Source organism: Pararge aegeria, chromosome 25, assembly GCF_905163445.1.
Source record: "Pararge aegeria chromosome 25, ilParAegt1.1, whole genome shotgun sequence".
Lineage (NCBI taxonomy): Eukaryota > Metazoa > Arthropoda > Insecta > Lepidoptera > Nymphalidae > Pararge > Pararge aegeria.
In genome coordinates, this window is record NC_053204.1 from 3,215,668 (window position 1) to 3,233,366 (window position 17,699).

The following is a 17,699-nucleotide window of genomic DNA, read 5'->3' on the forward strand; positions in this document are numbered from 1 at the left end:
TTCCTAAACAATTAGCTTGCATTTTGAATGGTTTTAAGGCTGACTTTTCACTAGAGATGTGCGACAACGCTTAGATTTTGAATTCTTAGAATTAATAAATTCTAAGAATTCAAAATTCGAAAACCCTGCTGAAATCACTGAAAAACATTCATGCTCATGTTATCAGAATCGAACCCACGGCCTCACTCAGAAAGCAGGGTCGCTGCCCACTGCGCTATCGAATTTTAAATTCCTAGAATCGATGACTCGTATGTTTTTAGAAACGTTCTCGATCACCCATTAATGGCTGTTTACCAGCACCAATTAACGAATTACGATAGGTAAGCGATACCTTCGATTCATCAACTCCAGTTGAAAGGTAATTTACATAATCTATCCAAATAACGTATTACTTCGATTTTATCAGACGCCTGGTAAATCCAGCTAAGAACCTACCTACAGCTATTATCGAATAAGATTTAATTAGCCAACTGAATTTGGTATTTAATCAACAAATAATCCTACCTCACATGACGAAAGGTAGTTTGGTTAAATATAAATTGACGGCCGATTGGCGCAGTTGGCAGCGACCCTGCTTTCTGAGTCAAAGGCAAAAATTTCCACAACTGGAAAATGTTTATGTGATGAACGTGAATGTTTTTCAGTGTCTGGGTGTTTATATGTATATTATAAGTATTTATGTATATTATTTATAAAAGTATTCATCAGTCATCTTAGTACCCATAACACAAGCTACGCTTACTTTGGGGCTGGATGGCGGTGTGTATATTGTCGTAGTATAGTTATTTTATTTTATTATTTATTAACGGGTTGAGTTTGATAAAGTAACCTTTTATAAAGAAGTAGATATCATTTGAGCAGCTTTTCCTCGTGACAGTTCACGTTTCACTGAACAGCGAACTCTGATTCGCTCAAACGTCCAATTTATACCGACACGGATAGGACATTAGCGCGGGAATCGAATTATGCGTTCCAAATTTTCAAATTTGAAAATCGAATCATTCAATCCGCGCCATTGTTTAAAGGGGGATATTTCATAGACTAACAAGATCTTTTACAATCCATTACTTTCAACGCAAAAGATTATGTTCATTTGAAAATAGATTTTCCAGTTTAGAAGATATTTAAATAAATGAATCATTATCATCCTAATGTCCTAGTCCTACTCTTGGATAGAGAGTTTAGAGTCACCACGCTGCTGCAATGCAGGTTGACGGGTTTCAGTAATTTTTTCGACTTTAGCGATAACGATTATCTTTTATTGTTGGTAATGACCGAAGGCTTAATATGATTTCCGGGACTTAGAGGCAAAGGTAAAGTGCAAAGTAGCCCTTTAATGTCTCACTGCTGGGCAACTGCCTCCTCTTAAGCTTTTTTGGGTTTTTTAGCTTGGATTTAAAGCTTAAACCCAACATGCACCAATGCAGACAGCCAGTGGCGTGCACAGGATTTACAACCAGGTTAGGCGTAAAGCAGAAAGATGGCATAAAATGAAAAAACCTTGAGCGAGTTATATAAAACGTTTAGGGTAGGCAGTGCTTTTGTATATGAATGCACGCCATGGCAGACAGCGAAATCGACTGGTTTGTGCAAAAGGAAAACAGAATCAGATTTTAATAATTAATTTAAGAATTTTATTCCTGTAACAGACAGAAAAAAAAAACTTGGATTATTCATAACGAAGCTTATGTACGATACAAAAAACAAAAAGATTAATATAAAAGCATGCTATGAAAAATATAACAGTTTTAATATGTACCTTAAATTAATAAAAATAATTAGAATTATTATTAAAAAAAAATGTCTTTGTCAACGCGATAAACCGCCTTATTTTTGAGATGAATAGCCATTTTTCTTTTGCTCATTATTTCAATCTCCGCCGGCCATCTTGGTTATTAGTCTATTCTCTTTGACTCCTCAGATTATAATCTGTGCACTGCAGGGTCAGTAGTAATTGGTTTACGATCGCATTCACAGATAAGATTTAATTGAGTTGTTTTATGTTGTATGTTCAAATAATTTCATTAATTTAGGAAGCACATTTGTTTTATTCAATGGTTTCATAGTGTTTCATATCTTATAATTAATAATGTTGTTATATTATCATGCCATCTTATCTACTGTTCGTTTACTTATGTACTTTGTATACATTTTCAAGTTATGCATATTAAATTTTTTAGATAATTTTAATAGCGTTTCAGAGTTGACTAAATTGCTTCTATAAACGTTTAAAACTTAATTTATAATGAACCCGAGAATGCATTAAAAATTGCCAAATAAGAAATGCATATTCCAATTCAAATCAAATGCGCTTATGTCACGTACTTAAAAAACATAAGCGTCAGATGCACAAGTGTTCTTATATTAATTATAATTAGATATTTTAAAGGAGTTTATTTTATATCACGTGCAGTAGGTAACTACGCGCATTTTTTTACTAAAAATAACAATTATCATTAAAAGGAATTAACCGTTTATAATTATAACAAAAATGGCCGCCCGCCCATCTGTTACCAATCGAACCCATTCATTCATTCTTTGCTCTTTTGCGCGGAACATGTTAACTCATTCACAATGGCGAGGGGTGCCGATTGACTGACGGATAAGCCGTGGACGGTTTGCGTACGCACGGAAATCCAAATGCTCCGGGGAAAATGTATTCTATGATTTATGGTATTTTTGGTAGCTAAAAATCCTTTCTCTATGTTAACAGCGAAATGGTGCTTTAATTTTACGCTAAAAATCGAATCCTTCACAAATTCTTTATTCAAATAGGCCTATCACATGCAGCTATGACTTTCCGTGAAACAGATCTTTATTATGACCACTGGACTGGCTACTATCACTTTGTTTGGTCCCCAACAAATTGACGCCATTGGAAAATTCTCGCCATAACAAGTAAAGAGGTGTACCGCGACGCCCTCCTTCTGTACTTCAAAAGAATTAAGAAAATAAATTTTGATTCTTTTTGAGCAGCAATTTGAATTTTTTTCTTAATTTAAATTCAAAATTCATTTATTTCAAGTACGCCTACTTCATAAGCACTTTGAAACGTAAAGAATGTATGTTTGTAGTGACTTTACCACCGGTTCGGAACGCAGATTCTACCGAGAAGAGCCGGCAAGAAACTCAGTAGTTGCTCTTTTCCAACATCAACATTTACAATCATTTTTCTATCTTGCGGGAGATGAGAGCGAGGCTGGCTGCTTCCAATCTACCTAGTCATACATTTAATTCTTTGTTAAAATTTATTATTTGTTATAATTTTGTTTGTTTCATAATGAGGATGTTTTTTTGGCGCCTATCTGCCAAACTAACAAGAACCTATCTATTTTAAATAGCTAGGTTAGGGTGCCGGTGGAATTTTTTAACTTGTTTCGCCGCCGCGCTAGCTTAATAATTAATATAGTTGAAAACCCCTGATATATGCTACAAAATTAAGTGTTTCCTAAATTTTTGTTTCATATTAACAAATATTTTCATTTTTATTTTCATATTCTCTGTCATTTACATGCCATTGTTATTTGCAATTATTCGATTTTTAAACAATGGCTTTTTGGGATGATATTACTATTGACTTGTATAAGAATGTCAGCGTCATTGACGACACATAGGGAATAATACAAAAAAAATCCTTCTCCACAAAATTTCCATCATTTCCCTTTTGGTTGCCTGGACCTTAAAATTATACCCTTTATCTGACTTGCTCCACGTGTTCTTATTTTCTCTTTTTTTTATCTGTGGCGTATAATAAAAATGTATTCATTGAATGAATGAATTAGCACACTTTTATTGAAAACCACATTAAATATAGGATAATTTCATTCATTCGTTTATTTCGGTAGGTTTTGTTAAGATAGATCCCTGAATCGGTCATCGGTCTCGATCCTACGACTTCGAGCAGTGGCCGTATATTTTTTACTAGCAGTCCCCGCGACTTTCGCGTACGAGTCAACCTTAAAAGGCAGGCTTTTGCTGTCACGGACTTTAAAAAAAATACTTAAAGAAGAACAATTCAGTCATACATTTTTCTGAAAGTTATTTAACCATTTACTCTGAAGAGAAGTCATTTATTTTATTTATTTTATTTTACTTTAATTGGAAAACCAACAGATGTAAATACTAAATATTTAGCAAATTGGTTGAATTAAAACTAATAACAGGTTTCCACAGATAAGTATTATATAAAAAAGGGTAGGTTGGTAGAAACGCAGCAAAGTATAACTAAGTGTTAAGTTTACCTAGCATGCAACAGTTTATCTACTAAGTTGCGACATACACTGTTCATATTACCATAAAATTAATCAAATTTGGGAAAAAGAATCAAGAAGGCGAGAAACACGGATTACAAAATAATTAAATCTCCCGTTTTTGCAACATTATTTATTGAATGAATGAATGAATGAATGAATACACTTTTATTGTACACCACAGAGAAAATTTACAGAGATACAAATAAAACAGCACAATAAGGTAGAAAGTACAATTTGGCGGCCTTATCGCTAAATAGCGATCTCTTCCAGGCAACCAAAGGCATAAAAGAAAATGCTATTCGAAATTAGTAGGTGGTACTGGTAACATTAGGATTTTAAACTAAATTAACATAAAATAAAAATAAAACAAAGTACATATTAAAGATTTGTACAAAAATATAATATATATTCCATACATATATACAACATATAAACATACGAATACTCTACTATGAATACATAATAAAAAAAAAAGAATAAATAAAAAAGTAATAATAAAAGAACCCTCAAAAATATATAGAATACGAAATAAACAAAATAGAATACAGTGATCATTCCCATCAATGCCCGGCCGATACAGACAAGTAGTGATCCTTCACTTGTTTCTTAAAGATGAATGAATGAATGAATGAATACACTTTTATTTTACACCAAAGAGAAAAAGTAGTTACAGAGATATAAACACATATCAAGATAGTACAATTTGGTGGCCTTATCGCTACATAGCGATTTCTTCCAGGCAACCAATGGCGTAAAAGGAAAAAACATAGGATAGAGGTAGGTGGTGCAATAAATAATATTTAAAATTATACAAATATATAAATAAAATATATATATTACATATAAATACAAATCAAATCTATAACATAAATACCTATGCTTATTTATTCTTATTTTCTGCTATATATTTTTTGTGGTGTAAAATAAAAGTGTTTTCATTTCGTGTGTAATGAAAAACCCAATAACCAATTTCGCTCAGCAGTGAACGTCCACCGACAGAAATAGCCGAAATACACAAATCATTAACCTGGCCAGGCGTGACCGCAAATCCGCAGAGCTCGCGTCGCACAAATCACATATAAGCTGATAAACAAACAGAACAGTAATCGAACCTACTCCCTACCCTACACGTGACGCCGGGGGTTTAATGCTTAGTGACATTTGTAATGAGTGTAAATTAAATTAATAGCTTCTTTTTTCGTGGGGAAAGCTAATGGGAAGTTTTTTTTTATTACACTACAAGTTAGCCCTTGACTGCAATCCCATATGGTGGTAAGGGATGATGCGGTCTAAGATGGTGCAGGCTAACCTGTTAGGGAGTATGGTAGGCATACCCCAAATCACAGGAACACTAAATCTCTTAGCGGCACGACTTTGTCGGTAGGGTGGTAACTAGCCACGGCCAAAGCCTTCCACAAGACAAAGCTAAAAAAACTGAACTCCGACGAGCGGCAGATACACCGTATGAGATTCTAATTAAATTTTTGTTTAATATTAAAACGAGTGCGGCGAATTACAATATTAACTAAAATTTTATTAATTTTTTTTCTGATTTAAACAAAAACTTATAAGTACGCCAAAAAAGATTTAATATTCCTCATCGGAGGTTACAAACCTATAACCAATCGACTACAAAACACCGGTCTCCTCTCAGAATGACGCTGATAGTGCAAATTGGTATCCTTCACATGCCTTTTACATTATGTAGAACTCTCAGGCATGTTCTGCACGAAACAATATATGAAAACACATTTAATCAAACGTGGTTGGTTACTACAAGATTGATGAATTTCTTAACGACGAGGCTGCTTCAAAGCAGAGCACTACGCTGTCATCACTCACAAGACAGAAAATTGTAAAAATTGTTACACTAATATGTTTGTTTGTTTTGTTTATTTAAGTATTTATTGCACACACACATTTTATATAAATTAAACACAAATACAGAAGAAACTTAAAATAATAAAAATAAAATAGAGCGTGCAAAGGTGGTCTTATCACTTAAGCGATCTCTTCCGGACAACCTTTGAGGTTAGGAAAAAATAAACGAAGGAACGGGTTGGTGCAGTAATTTAAGTATAAAAAATATATATTTATATATATACAAAATAATTTTAATAAACTACTTACTCATAAATTCTAATACTACATACATAATATGTATAAGTATATACATAGTTAAGCAATATACTACAAACTCTTCTTGAATACATTTAGGGATTGAGCCTTACGTATGTCAGCAGGCAGGGAATTCCAGAGTCTGACACAATTAACCGTAAGAGTTACTATACTATTTCGTGCGACACAATGGAACCTGGAATTGCCGTCGGTGCAAGATCGAAGCAAGTCCAGGCCGTCCGCTCCGTAAAAAATAAATCTTTCCTAATATGATGTTGGTAAAGTGCATGAGTTTCTTGCCCGCTCTACTCTGTGGAATCTGCCTTCCGAACCGGTAGTAGAGTCACTACAAATAGACGTTTGACGTTTCAAAAGTGCTTAAAAACTAAGTCTACTTGAAATAAATGAATTTTGTTTTTTTTTTTAATTTTGGTGTTTTCATTCACTATTAAAGCAAGTGAATATTGAAAACGCACATAACCCCTTAAAATTGCGTGCCGGGGATAGAGCTCGGTCCCACCGAAGCTCCAACGGCTATCCAATAATCAATCAACCATAATGTGCTGTACATGAAAGCAATAAACAAATGAAATAAAATATTTACATGTTGTTAAAGTGTAACTTTCTTCATCAGGTCTGGTTCAAAAACCGTCGGGCGAAGTGCAGACAACAGCTGCAGCAGCAGACGAACACGCAGATATCTTCGAAATCATCCTCCAGCTCCAAAACAATATCCTCCAGCAACTCTATCAAGAGCAACTCATCCAAAATAACAACCTCCAAAGCGTCCTCAAACTCCAATAACACTCCGAGCATCACCACATCATCCCCCAACCTCCCCACCCCAACGACTTCCGTCAGTCCACCAATAAACGTTATATGTAAAAAAGAGTCAGCACCTTCCAGCTATGACTCTTCTCCTTTAAACAAGAATTTATCTTCCCACCATTATTCTAATGACGCATTAAGAATCACAAATAAAGATTCCTCGCCGTCGGACAATATATCCAACGTCCACAATTATGGGGTTACACCCAAACAGGAACTTTACAATAGCCCAAAAAGACTGGACTATTCGAGCAAGGTTGACTACACAGAAAAGTCTTTCGGCAGTAACCTGGTTAAGGACCAGTACAGCTCTCGTCTGACAGGAAACCTCACTCCATTAGGGTCGAACTCCTCGATAATGACCACTCCCTCACCTCCTATAACGCCGCAGAGTCTGAATGGTCCGGGGAACGTGTACCATCCGGATAGCTACAACAGCTTCCACTGGCCAGGCAGTTCCGATTACATAAGAAGTTACTCCAGCACGCATCACCACCAGGGTTATGGGCAGAGCGCTTACAATTCTCCTTATTATCCTAGTCAGGTAAGATATTCTTGAATCCTTTTGACATAAATTGGTGATATCTGCATATCGTCTGAGAAAAGTACAGAAATCTTTTGTGAGGATGTTTATAGGCTTTTAAAACATGATACCGAAGCTAACATTAGATCTACCTTTACCCAAGTTTAAACAATGTACTAAAACACATTCAATCAATCTTGGTTACTATACGATTGATGAATTTCTTTAAGACAAGGCTGCTTTTACGCAGCCCACTCCGCTCTCATCTCTCACAAGATAGGAAAATTGTAAAGATTGTTAAACTATAAAATTAGGTTGAAAAAGAGCAATCTGTTGAGTTCATTGGCGGCTCTCCTCGGTAGGATCTGCCTTCCGAACCGGTGGTAGTCACTACAAACAGACTGATTTGATTTGACGTTTCAAAAGTACTTATAAACTAGGCCTACTTGAAATAAATGAATTCTAATTTTTGAGTTTTTATTGATAATCTTCGTAAGTAGAACATATCAAAGTTTTATGCCCAACAGAATTGGCACAATTAACTTGACGTGAAACCCAAAATCAATTCAAGTCTATGTTAAAATAAGACTTCAGACTACGCTGATGTAAGAATTTAAGTCAAACAACTGTTATTCAATATTTATATTCCTTGTTTTTTGTCAAATGCCAAGATACAATAAAAAGTTATATGGTTTACAGAACCAAATAATTTAAGGCAATATGAAGAGGTGGATCAATAGTGTGAGAGGTGAGAGGTTAAAGGTATATCCTTTTACCTCTCCCCCAAAGAAGTGGAGAGTGAGATGACGGCTAACAAAATTGAGATGTTGTCTATGCAACATTATGCATGGGTTGACAAAAATAAAATTAGTTCTCTGAAGTAATAGTTCCCTTATTTCCAGATGGAGTACTTCAACGGGTCATCGGTCAACCAGTCGCATGGAGGCCACCACACTCACAACCTAACCGCCAACGGAAACCAGTTGTACAACCAAGTGTCATTTGGCAACCCCTCGCCTCCTGCAGCCTGGCCTTCCCACCACAACATCTTGTCATCAGGGCCGGAGTCACCGGAAAACCAGTCCCAGAACTCCCCCCATTTAAGCATGCTTCAAGCATCGCAAATCACGAACTTTTCTAACACTGGCAATAGTTACTTTGCCCCTGAAAAATACGGTATAAATATGGTGTAGTAGTGTTTCTAGTCTTTGCCAATAGGTTATTGTAAATATTTCCCTATGAATTAGTTAGAAATTTTATTTTAGGGTGGGTGTGTAAGATTAAACTGTTTATTCGAAGTTCTTTGCTTTCGTTCCTATGTTAATAAAAATAATTAAATAATCTATGATCTTTTTCTAAAAAAAAAACAACATCGTATTTACGGTTACTTTCAAATTTTGTCTCGATACTTTCAATTACTTTCCGTTTCTGCTACTTCGATAAAGTATTGGATTGAATTTTGAATGTTTCCGAAAATGCGAATTAAGTACATATCAAATTTAATTTTATTTAAAAAAACACGTTATTTTACAAAGCAAATTGTCTTTGGATAAATCGTTTAAGTTATAATTTTGTAAAGGAGAAAGTTAAGACATGTTGTAATTTAATTTTCTGGGCAAAACTAAAAATCATTCTGTGGTCAAATATTGCTTATTATGTTGGTAACACTTTGAAATCCGTTAATTTAAAATTCGAACGTGTACATTAATGGCACATTTTAATTTTAAATAACATCAGTCTTCGCTTAAACGAGAATGATATTAATGTTTGCCCAATTTTTGATTTACAATTTCGCTACCCAATTAAGACTTTAATTTATAAAGCTGCTTATAAATATAACGATTGTCAACGAAATGAAATCGCGGTGGCCTAATTATTTTAATGTTGGCTTAAAGTTGCCATATTAAAAAAACTATGCAATTATTAGGTTCTTTTTTGCTTGTACATTCCCTTGAGTCATATCACTTTATATTTAAAGAAAATAATTTTAGAGTATGACGACGCTTGGTGGATATGCGTAAATTTTATTATTATTAATGTACATATAAAATATTATGTGTAAGAGTTTTTATTTTTTAAATAAATTTGTAAATGTGATTGCTAATATTGTATATGTGAAATAAATTGTGGTGTAGATGGTATTGTAAGTGTTGAAATCATTAGCGAATCATAGATACGTATTCTTTTGGGCTCTTAAAAAGTTTTTTTTTCATCTGACATTGATACTTCCCAGTGTAGCCACTGTTCAAAATAATTTTTATTTAAATTAGTAGTTAAGGCTAAGCTCTTGCATATTACGTGGCTATGATTATTTTCCCCAATACTTCCGAAATTCTTTGCACACTTTTTGAAAAAAAAAACCAAACTCTACAGTGCAAAAAATCGTGTACAGTTGTTGTAAAAATAATTTATAATAGAATAAATTTGTAATTAATTTGGGAGCGGAGGAATTTGTGCAGTTGCAACCTTACTTGGTAAGTTCAAAAAATAAGTGTGAAAAGTATTTTCGACAAATTGGATTTCTGAACGAGACAAAAGAAATAATTTAATGATATTAACGAAAAGAGATTACTAGTTTTAAAAATGGAATAGAGAACTATTTTAAAATTTGACAACAGATTAATAAAATCTTCACACGCAGTTGTAAAATATATACTTACCTATAATTTTACTTTACTTTAGGGCAGATAGGTTTAAGAGCGCGCATTTTCTCATCTCTGAATTAATTTGCAAAATACGCTTCATTATTTCTGAGCCCTTATTAATTTATATTTAGATTTTTTTTTATACGTTTTTGGTATATTAAATGGCAAAATAAAGAGAAGAAAATGTGCGTTTTTATACCACCTATATTTTCAAATGAGGTTTTTATGTTTAAGTTATTACAACTGCGTAAAACTTTAAAAGATTATTTCAATAAATGAATTGTTTCAATAATTTAATTTTAATGTAATGAAATTGAGTTTTATATAATTTTTGTTTTCAAAAAATATTGTAGATGGAAATGTATTGAAAATTTGTAACTTATAGAATATGCTTGAACATAGCTAAGTTAGTTTAAGTGCGGTTTCTACCGTTTTTCGGCGAAGAGTCAGTGTATTTGTTTTTTTAAACTTAAGTTGTACTAATTAATATTAAATCATAGCAATTGAAATATTGAATCCGAATATATGCATATAAAATACAGATATGGTGTTTTATTTTATTTTATTAATAAATTATTCATTAACTCCCAAACTTTGTGATCAAAAGATATGCAGTTAAGGTCACAGTTTAGTTACATATGATTGTATTGATAAACTGGCTGTTTTCTGTGAATAATATCTTATTCCTAAAAATTACGAATACAAATGACATTTAAATTTAAATATAATTCCTTTTCCTGCTAAATGCTTTATTTCTAAGAAGTAGGTTGGTATATAGATAAGTACTTTCGCGGACTTTTTAAAATCTACAATATACCTGTATTTTTGTAGAACCTATCACTTACTTATTAGGTATGAACTGTCCTAGTTTTTTATGATGAAAGTAAGGTGACGGTGTTAACTAAATTCGTTATAGGGTTCCAAACGCGCTAAGAAGAGCCCACAACAATCTTAGTCGGTTTTTTTTTTGCTTTCACCATCTCACAGTCGAATTAATATTTAGCTATGAAGTTATGTATGGATGTTACTTTTGGATAAAAATGTTTTTCTAATGTCGAAAGAATTAATAAAATCAATTCAGTAGTTTATCCTTTACAACAAAGGCAAAAATTAGAGATCATACCACCTTGAACCTTTTGACGACCTCCCGGGCGGTGTGATTTTAAGTAGGAGGTCCCGGGTTTGATTCCCGACAGGGGCACTTTGTGAAGTTATTATTTCTGATTTTTCATTGGTCTGGTCTGGTGGGAGGCATCCGCCGTGGCTAGTTACCACCCGACATAGACGTGCCACTAAGCGATTTAGTGTTCCGATACGATACCGTGTAGAAACCGATTAGGGGTATGACTACCATACTTACTTAACAGGTTAGCCTATCTTAGACTGGTTAGACTGGATCATCACTTACCACCAGGTGAGATTGCGGCCAAGGGCTTACCTGTAGTGTAATAATTACCACCAGGTGAGATTGTGGCCAAGGGCTTACCTGTAGTGTAATAAAAAAAGAACCCGGGACTTTGTTCATATAGACCACGGCGCGAACCACTGCGACAGTATCGTCATCATCATCCAGGATTCCTTTCTCAAAAGAGGGACGGTTTTATATCAAACCCCATGGTATTAGACCTACCAGGCTCCAATGCAGATTCCTAGGCTGCCACAGTGTAGAAGCACTCAATCAATTAAAAATACTATATACACACAAGAACAAAAAATAAATAAACAAAAAATAACAAAGTAAATTAAATTTGTGTAACAAAGGCGGCCTTATCACTTATAGTGATTTCATGCAACCATTATGAGGAATTGACTAACATATGAATCGTTACGAGCGGTGCAAAAAGTACTTAGTTACATAACATAACATATTAATAATTACAAAAACTTTACATACAGATAGATAGGTAAACTCTTTATTGCATATAATTCGGAGAGAAAAACAATAAATATTACAAATATAAAAATTGGTTGCCTGTAAAGTCGGTATACGGGCGAAAGTTTTACGTGACAACGACTTTGAGTGGTAAAATAATTTTAATGTGAATATTCATTCGTATAGTAGGAAGAAGGATGAAATAATAGTAACAATTTAAAACATTTATTTATACAAAGAATTATATTTAAAACATTAATTTATACAAAGAATCTCGCACTGAATTTCATATTAACAAAATTTTATTTTTACCTTAACACATACATACGTATTTATATACAAATATACATACTATAACTTGCAATACATTTGCGTACAATGAAACAGCGTTTACTACAAAGGGACGCGTGCCTTTCACTTTTTATGTCTGTCTCTCTCGCTCTTAGGCGGGCGCGTGCCTCTCACTCGCTCTCATTGTGAGCGCATAACGTGAGAGGAGCGTAACGCAGTTTCTTGAAGTGTCACCCGGCAAACCAATTTATAAGACGTTGTCACGTCAAAAATAACAAAATTATAAATGCGGAAAGGAGGTCTTATCGCTTTAAGCAATCTCGTCTAGACAACATTTACTGAAAGAAGCAAATGATTATGGAAACGGGGTATAGCTCTTACCAACATAAATTACTATATAGAAATATACATAACTTATATTTATATATATTCGTTCTGGAAATATGATGCCACAGGCAGACACACACAGACATGTCTAACTATATAATCAGAACACTCTTTCGTTTTTGTCGTCGGTGTTAAAAATAGTTAACTTATTTTGTAACATTAATTTGATTTCTCTTGTAAGATGAAGGGTTTGGGTGGGAAAGGCAGCCCGAAATTGTCTAGAACTAACTCATTGAGCAAGCTCAACGCACGAGCCAATGATACCTGTTTGGTCGCTCGAGGGACACTGATACTTCTGAATTACTACACTGAATTCTTTGCAAATTTTCGGCATGTATACAATGTATTAAAAGAAATGTTTATTTTTCGCAGACCTATTTTTAGTCCAGCCGGCAAAAGAAATTATGAAAAGTCGAGGAGGCTTGGCGTTATTCTATTACAGTGTATTTCTGCCTTCAGATTTACTGGATAAGAGAGAAATGCGAGTAGGCGGGCTATTAAATTTAAAAATATTAAACTCCAATATATATAATCGGGCTATGATCGGCCCAACCCAACTTTGAGCGTTTAATAGCAAATTGGTTTAAATAATACCATCGTGTAAATGTTGAGCCGAACAGGAATTTTGAAGAGTTGGCTGCATAACGCCTAGAGGATGGTACTTTAGCGTTGCCAGAAAATAAAACTGATACTTTCAATTAAATATAAAAAAATAAAAGTAATTTATGATAAATACAAAAGTGTGTTTGTTTGTTTAAAAAAAATAATTAAAATTGAAACCTGTTTATTATTAACGCTAATAATTATGGAAGATTTTTGCTTTCGAGAGGGTTGCATTAGCTTGTTAACATTTACTATGAATGAGCAGAAATGTTTTTTATTGTGTATTTGTTACCTATGTTCGGCTCAACGGTTCAACCCCAATCTTGATACAATTTGGCACACATGTAGCTTCCATCCTAAGAAGTAGGATATAAGTTTTAAGGCCAAAGAAGCTGCTGAAAATAATACCCGCGGGATTAAAAAAAAATGCATTTTTTATCTATGATTTAAGCTTGACCGATTACATTTTATCCCTGGAAAATAAAGGCTTCCTGCGGGATTTTTTTTAAACCCAAAATACCGGTGATACTGAACTTGAACCTTCGGAAAAACGTGTACTCCGAAGAAATTAAGTTAGTGACATCCGCATATCGTTTGCGAAAGGTGCAGAAGTCATTTGCGGGATTGAGTATATGCTTTTATGAATGAATGAATGAATGAATTTACTTTAATTGCACACCACAAAGATTTCAAAAAAAAAACAGTATAACAAAACAACGTATACAATTTGGCGGCCTTATCGCTTCATAGCGATTTCTTCCAGTCAACCAATGGCGAAGAAAACAAATACAGAAAATGGGTTGGTGGTGCACATATACATGTACCCATAAAATAAATATACCACTACTTAAATAAATATGTATAATATAAATAAAACAATATTTGTAACTAAAGTCAAAAAAATATGATTCTCAAAGTAATTTGGCACCTGCCAATGCATAAGTTTAAACAATGTGTTGAAAACACATTTAATAAATCTTGGTTACTTTGTTAACGACAAGGCTGCTTGGAAGCGGGCTCCACTCTCACAAGATAGGAAATTTATTATATAAATTATTTTATATTGTAAATTTTAAAATTATGTTGAAACGAGCAATCTGCTGAATTTCTTGCCGGCTCTTCTCGGTGGAATCTGTTTTCCGAACCGATGGTAGAGTCACTATAAACAGTCTGACTTGAAGTTTTATAAGTGCTTATAAACTTTTTTTGAAATAAAGTGCAATAGAATCGAATTAAAACTTTTTCCTTGGTTCACACTGAGTATGTACAAACCTTTCACGAATCGATTTTTACAAGGCAACTCATATAGCAAAACTTGTCTATGATTCTTGCTACAAGGTACCTTTACCATTTTGTGTTTGTATTACTATAAACAGTCTGACTTGAAGTTTTATAAGTGCTTATAAACTTTTTTTGAAATAAAGTGCAATAGAATCGAATTAAAACTTTTTCCTTGGTTCACACTGAGTATGTACAAACCTTTCACCATCCGTTTTTACTAGGCAACTCATATAGCAAAACTTATATATGATTCTTGCTACAAGGTATCTATACTATTTTGTGTTTGTATTATCATATTTTTCGTGTGAATTTAAGATTAAAGAAAAACCTGAAATAATGTTATTTACGTGTTGCAAGCGTTTATACAAGCGTCCTAAACATTACGTCCAGCCGATTTACAGTTCGTTCTCACTGGTCGTATGTCGGAACCGTTTATTAATCGGATGTCGGCGCCTTTGTTCACACTTTATTTATTTATTTATTTTTATTAGGACTACCAACAAAATTACATGTATTATAGTTATGAATAAAGCTAGCCTTAGGTTACAAATGACACATAATTTCACTTATAGTCACAGCATGCACTTGTTTGTATGTACGATAACTCAATTTTATAAAAGCATTTTTAAAAGATATGTAAATTTATAATAATAAAATTTAAACAGTTACGTTAAACAGTTAAATTTAAACACTTTCGGTTAATAATCGGTTGTCGGCCACGGTTGAAGCTAATACCAATTTTTAGCCCTCTAAGCAAAGCAACTATATGTACGATGGACGTCAATGAAGATGTTGTGATATATTATTATTTAAGAAGAAAACAAAGAAAGAGAGCCCAGAAAAATAATATTGGAGAACAGCACCCAATCCTGAGGGAAAGATTTAATTTGGGAACATTTCAGAACTTAATAACAGAATTAAGAAGTGACGAAATTAAGTTTTCCATTATTTTAGGATGTCAACTACTACATTCAATCGAATATCAGTGAGCATAAACTACCAAAATACAAGATTATCGGCACCGACATCTGACAAATGTGAATAGCGACATTCGTACTCATAGGCGAGCGAGATCCGACACGATTGTTTTCCGGACGTAGAGGGCTGGAAAAACATCCGACATTTCTTGACGGCGCCGACACAAAATCGGTTTCCGACAAGTGTGAATAGCTTCATATAAAATACTCTGCCACTGGAACCTCCGATTAAAATACGGATCCGACACCCGACAAGTGGGAACCAGCTCTTAGTCCCGTAAATTTAGATAGCTCTAAGAGTCAAAAACAAATTCAAATTCAATTTTTATATTTAAAAAATATGCTAGGTACTAAACACTTATATATAGATGCCATCATTTTGTGTTCCACGCATATTTTGTCGTTCACATCAACGTCCAAATATTGAGGTAAAGAGTACGTGAAACTTTTCTTTTTACGCATCACTCAAATCATTCGGCTAACTATTTAAGCGTTCCTAGGTTTAGTGAAAACATAAGGCTACAAAGGTGTCTCAAAGCTGTGTGAAGTCCACCAATCCACACTTGACCAGCGTGGTGGGCTACGGCCTACACACTTCGAAGACACATGCCCTGTATGTGGCCGGAGATACGTTGATATGATTAAAAACTCCTCTAAATTACATCATCAGGTGGAATTGGAGCTGAGAGCTAATTTTTCACTATATATTAGAAGCTACAAAATAAATATAAACCTGTCTGTCGCTACCGTTACCTTTGACCCCCGGCATCCGTATTAGGCTGCGTTCAAACGAGCGTTAATTAAACGTCTGTTTTTTTCTTTCAATTCACTGTCAAATTGGCCTTTTTTTTTATTTTATTCCACTACAAGTTAGCCCTGTGCTGCAATCTCACCTGGAAGGAAGTGATTAATTTTTTATTTTTTTTTATATTATATGCAGTCTAAGATTGTATCGTGCTAACCCCGAATCGGTTTCTACACGACATGTCACCGGAACACTAAATCACTTAGAGGCACGTCTTTGTCGGTAGTCTTTGTCGGTAGGGTGGTAGCCACGGCCAAAGACTCCTCAGAAATTACAGATTCCCAAATTGCCCCTTGCGGGAATCGAATCCTCCTACTTAAATTCACAGCGCTCACCGTTGCGCCAGGGAGGTCTTCAAAAACTTTTCTAGTTCCTTTATTTGGTATCGTTTGTAGGTGATATAAGATGGATCGTGTAACATCGATAAACTATAGAGATGACGTCACGATTCCTGTATCTAGGTGATCGGAGAGTCACGGAAACTGTAGTAAGCAAAATTAAGCGTAGCTTTTTTAGATAAAAATATTACGGCGTTACACACATCGCCGCAGTCTAGACTCAAAGTAAGCACAGCTTTTAAGGGTACTAATTATGGGTACTAAGATGAATGATGAATATTTTTATGAATAATATTACTTAATAACTTATTAGCGATCAAATTCAAATTCGAATTCAAAAATGTTTTATTCATGTAGACCTTATTACTCTTATGAATCGGTCATACATTTAACATGTTACACTAATGTTAGTGATGGCGATAACTACATTTGTTAACTTAAAACTAAAGCTAGGAGGGTTCCAAACGCTCCCTGGTCTAAGAAGAGCCCACAACAAACTTAGCCAGGTTTTTTTTTGTTATTACCATCTCACAGTCTAGTTAATGTTGTGTGTCTCGGTATGGCGTAGACGGTTCCGCTGGGTTTTAGTGGGTATTCTGGTCTCGTGCCAGCGAGTCCCACATATCCTTCCGGAAACAGGTTAGATTATTTCTTACCTGTCTCCGGGAGGGATGCGTCAATGCATTTCCCAGCGCAAAAAAACAAAAAAAAGGAAATAAGAGCAATTCTTACCCAAACTTTTTTATCATGATCTTTGCCAGAGGTGCCCTTAGAATT

The 17,699-nt window shown here is 34.2% G+C and overlaps 1 protein-coding gene across 1 annotated transcript in view; it reads left to right on the plus strand.

Annotated features, from left to right (window-relative positions):
* Window positions 1-10,908, plus strand: part of LOC120634889 (homeobox protein OTX1) — an 81,387-nt gene extending 70,479 nt beyond the window's left edge. The window contains exons 4-5 of the mRNA XM_039905756.1: window positions 7,006-7,743; window positions 8,625-10,908. Coding sequence (XP_039761690.1) covers window positions 7,006-7,743; window positions 8,625-8,915 — 1,029 coding nt within the window. The 3' untranslated portion in view covers window positions 8,916-10,908. The remainder of the gene's footprint in view (window positions 1-7,005; window positions 7,744-8,624) is intronic.
* The last annotated feature ends 6,791 nt before the right edge of the window (window positions 10,909-17,699 follow it).